We start from the raw sequence: 6,686 nt of genomic DNA, 5'->3' as shown, positions 1-6,686 counted from the left end.
TTGATGCCCCCCACCCCATTATTATCCTTCATATCATTAAGATAGTGTTCATGGCTCCGCTCTTTATTCTTTAGTGATTTAGGTAGCCACTAAGAAAGAAAAAAAGTTTTAAAGACTACTAAGTCCATAATGGCATTTAATAACTCTTTCGAAAATTAAGGTGCTTTTCCCCAAGTCTTGCTGGAAACATATCTACCACTGTGCTCAGTCTCTCCTCCCACATTTCCGTGCTAGTGGGGACTTGAGAAACCCGGGAAAGCTGCTGAAACAGGGGTGGGAGTGGGAGATAGGCTATCACCCGCTTGACACTTCGGCACTGTTGCTATGAATGATTCACTTGTGTTTGGCACATTTGTTGCAAGGAAATCTCCCGCCGCTCCTCTCGGCTGTCTCCTGCGCTTTGGCCTTTAAGGAGAAGCGAGAGCAGGTGGGCACAGAGGAGCTCGCCGAGTCCTCCTCCCCCTGCTCCTTCCCTAATTTAGCAGTACTTCCGGCCGCGTGACATCATCCCCCGCACCCCGGTGACGTGAACGGCGGGTGACGTGTGTGCGGAGAGGAGCGCGCTGACGTTGCTATTTAAAGGTCCTCCTACGGGGAGGATGGAGACTCAGCGAGAGCACCGGGTGTGGGGCGCGGAGGAGGCTGTGGCGGCAGGGAGCGGGGCCAGGAGCCAGCAGAGGAGCAGAGCGCACGGCCCGCGCGCCGCCGACCACTAGGGGAGGGGGGAAAGCAAGGACGGACCGCCGGACCTGCCGCCTGGCCTAGCTCCCCACGAGGGCCGGCTCGGCCCGTGACCACGAGCGTCCCCGCGGCCCTCGCAGCTGCCGCCTCCTCCCGCTACCCTCAGGGCCCCGCCGGGCCCTCGAGACGGATCAGCGCCCCAGTCCCTGGTGCCCGACCGCGTCCTCGCGGCCGCGTCCCGCCCCCTCCCGCGAGCAGGGGGAGGGACCGCACTGCTCCCGATTCTCCCCGCCCCCTCCCCCGCCCCTCGCAGCCAGCTCCACTGCCGCGCTCGCCTCTTGCGGGCGGCGCTGACCTGGGAAGCGGCGCCCTCCGCTCTGTGAGCGGCCGGTGGAGGCGGAGGCAGCGGCGGGCTTCGGGCCGCCCGGCCAGCGCTGCTCTGCCGAGCAGGAGCTGGAGGCCGGCGAAGGCGGGCGGTGATGGAAGTGTGAGAAGGCGGCGGCGGGGCCCGGGGACTGTGAGGCGGCGTGTGGCAGCGGCGCGGAGCGGGCAAGGCGAGGAGCAGGGGTGGGGGCGCTGGAGCAGCGGCTGTTCTGCGGCTTCGAGCCCCTTTCCCCTGGTCCCGACGCGGGATTAGCCGCCCGCCTCGGCTCGGGCGGGCGCCTGTCGACCCTTCAGCCCCGTCCTTCGCCGCTGCTCGGCCCGCCCCGGAGCTGGGGGCAGGGTGCCGGGGGCCAGCGTGGGGCTTGGTTCTCTGATTCATTCATTCTCCGCCGCCGGAGCCTCGAACTTGCGGTGCTCCGAAGAGCGGAGGGAAGAGCGGCAGCAGCGAATGAAGGGCCGGGCGCGAGCCGGGCTCCATTGTGCTCGGCGACGGGGGGCGGGCAGGGGCTGAGGGAGGTGGGATCCGGCCCCCTCCCCCTGCTCCCCGGCGTGCGCTGCGCCCCCAGCCTGCTGCCAGCCTGGAAATGGCTCCGTGTGTTCTCCTCGGGAGAATGAATCGATCCTGCCCAGCCTTCTCTTCCTCCTCCCCGCCTCCTCTCTGCTCCCAGTCTTAGGAGGGGGAAAAAAATTAAAAGACAGATTCCAATGTGGAGTGCCGTGCACGTCGCGAGCCGCTGGGTTTGCACTTCGAAGAGATTTTTCTACATAGCTTTTTCTAATGTGAGCGCAGGGAAGCAGTGGCATTACTGCGTTTAGAATTTTTATTTTCTCGTAGGGATCTCTCAAGTGCACGTCGCATTGGGTTGCACGCTCCACCCCCAGGGACCTGGCGTGGTGGAGAAATTTGAACCCGCAGCCTTAGTAGCACCGAAAAGGCTGAGTTACCTGGGCTCTCCCTGAGTGTGGAGGAGGACAGGAGAGAAATGACCACTGAACTCATTTTTTATAGGACTCCGTGAAGCTGGATTCTGCATTTCCCGATTCATAGACTCGTTTTGTGGAATAGAGTTGACCACCGTCTCCTCCGCGCAGCATTTTAACTCTAATAAGCAAATGCCACCTCTATTTGAACATTTTGGTATTTCCCAGAGAGAAATCATTTTACCTAAGGGAACTAACTGAATTTTCAGCATCACTGAAATACCTCCACAAAAGGATCTCGGGGGGTGGAAAAGCAACTGCGAAATAACGGACGGAGAAATTCCTTTGGAGTTATTCCGTAGCATAAGAGCAGAAACTTCCGAGCAAGTTTTCGTTGGGCAAAATGGGGTAAGGATTTTGTGCTTAACCCCGCTTCGAGTCTGTTATGTATGTGTGTTACTGAGCGGTGGTGGTGAATTGTGTTTTATGTTTTCAAACAAATTTGCCACCTTGCTAACCTGGTCGTACTTTAAAAATATAGGTGTATTAACCTTTTAAGAAGTTATTTTTGTGGAGTGACACCGGAGGCCGTAATTAAGGAACGTACGTCTATTATTGTAACCAGAATGTAGCTTTATTAGTGGTATTTAATAAGAAGACCACACGTACTGCCCTTTCCTGGTCGAAGTGCCGCAGCAGTTTATAATCAAAGTCGTGTTGTCTTAGGTTTTGTTGCCCGTATCTTCCAAAAAGAAGTCCTGCGTTCTCTCAGTACTTTGAGAATAATCAGGTGCACAAAGGACAATTGTAAAGTAATGAGTGGTTAGACTACAGTCCTTGAAAATGATCCAGTGTAAATTGTTGTCCTCACTGTGCCCTCCTTTTTGCCCTTGAATAGCCGAAGCTAAAATCTATAGAATTGCTCTATTGGGGCATTTAAAACGAAAATCTGAAAGTCTTAGGAGGACTCCACAGTGCCCTGCATTTAGTTGAAGATCAGAGCCTGAATAGGAAACAGCTTTTTGTTGAAGGAACTTGTTCACTTTCTCTGTTTTTTTTTTTTTGCTTTTATGATCAAGTCTTCAGTTTGTGTTAACAATGTCAGATGTATACCTTCTTTCAGATCCAAGTCAACCAAGAGTTCATTTTCCAACCTTTAATTAACTTTTCACACAGTAACTCGATAAAATGCTAGTGACTCTTCCTAATTTAAGCCAGACTTCCATAATATATTAATGGAGTAATGATCTAGTTTCATTGACAGATTTTCAATGATTTTTTGTCAAAGAGGAACTTCTAGAATTTTCTCTCTTTCTCTCCCTCTCTTTTTTGTAGTTGAAAAAACACATCTAAAGTGTAGTTAAGGGACAGAGATTGAAAGGACAGACACTGAAATTGGTTGTGACAGTTTAGGGGTGTGCACACCTAAACTTTCATTCTTAAAACGTTCAGAGGAAAGTTCTTAATAGTACTACCCTTTTTTGTTGGAATTAGAACTTGAAGTTTATTAACTTAAGTTTGAAGATGTAGAACGTACGTTGTAGGAGTCCATCAGGAACTGATGAGAAAGAGCGATACTTGTTTTTAAAACTTAAATGACAAAGTGATGACAATGTATATAACTTGCATGTTTTGGGATACTGCTAACAGCAATTAAAATACCTCATTCTATTTCTAGTGCTGCTATTAGTAGCTTGGTGATCTGAGGCAAATTGCTTGACCTTTGTGGACTCTTGTTTTTTTAACCTGTAAAATGAAGGTCTTAGGTGTTAAAATTTTTTCCAGCCTGTAAAAGTGAATTATTTCTTTTTCTCCTTCAGTTTTCATATTTGCTGTTGGTTTCTTGAAGTAAATCTCTCAGATGGAGAGATTTTCTCTAAGCAGTTTTGAAGCATGTAAGCTGGAAAATAATGGCATTTGAAAAATGTTTTGGGTGAATTGTACCAATTTTAATGAGAGAAAATACTGAAAAATACTACTATTCAAAACCTTTGAAATATGGCTTCCCTTGAGAGTCTGCAGCTCTTATGTTTAAAACGTGTCAGAGAAGAAAAATCAAGTGGCAGTTTTTCATGTTGAAGGCGGCATTCTCTCTAAGCTGTGGAGTGGTGGCATCATGAAAGAAAATTCATGGTTTTCCACAACCTTTAAGCTGCATGAATGTCCATGGTTTTACCAAGGGAAGCTTGAGATGAACTTAATATGAAGGGGATTGGTCTTTAAAACATGAAAATAAGCCCCTGCACATAGCCCGGATTTTAGATACTTCAGTGTAATTAAATGTGTTTATAAACGAATTTATTAGTCCTTAATAAAGTCTTAAAGGTGGACTGGAGAGGCAAAGGAGTGAATGTTTATGGCATAATTTTTCTGCAAGTCTGCGTTTGGGGCTGCAATTCTCAGTAATAGTGACTTGTTTCATCTAAGTTGTCAAGAGAAGGCATTTGTGGAAGTTTCCACACTTAGTAGGTGTTTGTACCTAATAAGTGTTTGTGGAATAAGCACAGCCTCCTGCACCTACTTAAAACAAAAGGGAACAGAGCTTTAAATGGCCTTTAAAGTTTTACCTAGGCAATCCTAAATTACCTTACTCTGACAGGTATCTAAAATTTAATATTGTGGGTGAAGAGTTTCATGTCTTATGAATACATTTTTGACTAATGTTAGGTTATAATAAAAATTTATCTCTGCCTTAGTTTTGGATATAATTGCAAGTCTAGGGGCAAAATCAAAACAAAAGGAATGATTTTGAAAGAAAATGAGTGATTAGTTCAGGCAAAAAACAAATCTAAGGCTCCTGTAATAGTAGTTTATGAACTATGGTGGAAATGAAAAAGAACAGCTGAAACTGACAGTTGGCAGAATCTGTCAAAGTATCTTGGATGCTGCCTGAACTGTTTTTAATTACAGTGAAGGTGGTTGAAGTATTGGTTTGTGAAATAGGTGTATCAGAACCCCTAAAAATGAGAGCAGGTATGTAAGGTAAAGTCTAGGAAAACTTCCGGGCCCCAGCGAGGAGCCCTTGTTAGGTATGACCCCCAGTCCTCCAAGTAGTATCTCCTAAGGAGAGCAGTGAGTCAGGAGCTATTTTGGAATGATTAGAGTAGGCAACAGAAATCACATAACTTCAGTGAGGTATTTCATGCTACCTTTTGTTTTACTTAGCTCACATTGGCAACTTAGTGACCTCAGCAAGGGAATATTCCCTCCCCCCTCTTATTAAGAGTGAGTTATTTTTAAAATGTGATTTTCCCTGCAAATGAGGTTGATAAGCTGTTTGTGATTTATCTCACCTGCCTGTGGGCGCCTCTGGAAACCCTCTTCTCCACCTTTCCTCAGATAACTTCCTGAAGCATGGAAGTGGGTGCTGCCTCATTGCAACCTGAACCAAGTCGCTTCTTTGCTGGGAGAGGAAGCTGACACCTCTTTCTGCCCCAGGCTACTGGGTGCTGCTCTCTGGGGACTTTAGCTAAAATGCAGAAATCTTGATCCAGCATGCACTGCAATCTGAATGGGCTTTGTTGCAAAGGCAACCACTCAATCATTTCTAACATCAGGAAAGTTAGATGGAAGTCTTAATTATTTGTTCTTTTTACCAGGTTTGAACCCCTATCACATGGCATATACAGCAGCTCAGTACTGCTGATACAGAGACTAGTAACATGTGCTTCTTCCCTTAGGGAGTTTATAGCTTAGAAGTTGATCTAGGATAATTACCCGAAATGGAATTCATGGCAGTTAAGGGATTGACAAAAGTGTCTTTATACTTAGTTGTAAACTCAGTTTAGTTTTAAGTGATTAAATGTCTCAGATGAAAAGGTGGTTAAAAATCTCAGAAGGTCCAACATCCCTACTGCAGTGTGTTTGTTTGTTTTTCCAGACCTATGGTGTTTAGTTGAAATATTTATTTTTAGTTACTCCATTGCTTTGTTTTGTTATTTAAGATTAATCCAACTCACTGGATAGAAGAGTAGGGAAAATGAGTTCCAAATATTTAAGTGTTTCCTGATATAATTTTTAAATGACTGAATATAAGGCATTTTAAATAGCTTTATTTCTCAGGATCTGTTTAGTTGAATGAAATGTGCAGTTTCTTGTTTGTGTTGCATATTTGTAATGACCCATGGCTTATACAGTAAAGTGACCCTATAGTTGATTATGTTTGTGGAATGACTGAGATTTTCCTAGAAATCAAAAAGACTTCTCGGTTGAGGTTTGAAAAGTTGAGTGCTTTTTGAGACAATATAAGGTTTCATGCTCATTAAGTATCTCATTTCGAAAGAATCTCCATGTGATAAGCAGCATTTATATACATTACAGGAATTGAGATAAAATTTTCCAATCTTATTGAATGGGCATTGCAAGAGTAAGTAAAACTTTTTAAAGGCTAATCATTCAGTGGTCTTTAACGTGTAATCATACAGAACTGAGTCTTACTTTTAGGTTAAAAAATCTTAATTTTCACAACATATCTCTGTATACTATAAAATTAGGACATCCACTATCACTCTGTTAAAAGAGACAGATTTATCAGTGACCTTGTGCTCTTAATTGCAGTTTGATTTTCCTTTCTTCATCCATCATAAGTGTAACACATTGGTTATTTCTGTGCTCCCTAATAAAATATCTGATTTGAAAAAAAACATGAAATTGATGAGAATCAGTGCTGCTTGTTTTAAGCAACATTTTTTAGGGAAGCA

General features: G+C 45.1%; 1 protein-coding gene across 2 annotated transcripts in view; it reads left to right on the top strand.

Moving 5' to 3' along the window:
• The first annotated feature begins 603 nt into the window (after nucleotides 1-603).
• HOMER1 (homer scaffold protein 1) overlaps nucleotides 604-6,686 on the top strand; it is a 126,836-nt gene continuing 120,753 nt past the window's right edge. For both annotated transcript variants that reach the window (XM_059916635.1, XM_059916636.1), the window contains exon 1: nucleotides 604-2,394. In XM_059916635.1, coding sequence (XP_059772618.1) covers nucleotides 2,390-2,394 — 5 coding nt within the window. In that variant the 5' untranslated portion in view covers nucleotides 604-2,389. The remainder of the gene's footprint in view (nucleotides 2,395-6,686) is intronic.

Source organism: Balaenoptera ricei, chromosome 3 (genome assembly GCF_028023285.1).
Source record: "Balaenoptera ricei isolate mBalRic1 chromosome 3, mBalRic1.hap2, whole genome shotgun sequence".
In the NCBI taxonomy this organism is placed as follows: Eukaryota; Metazoa; Chordata; class Mammalia; order Artiodactyla; family Balaenopteridae; genus Balaenoptera; species Balaenoptera ricei.
This window is presented reverse-complemented; position numbering and strand designations above follow the sequence as displayed.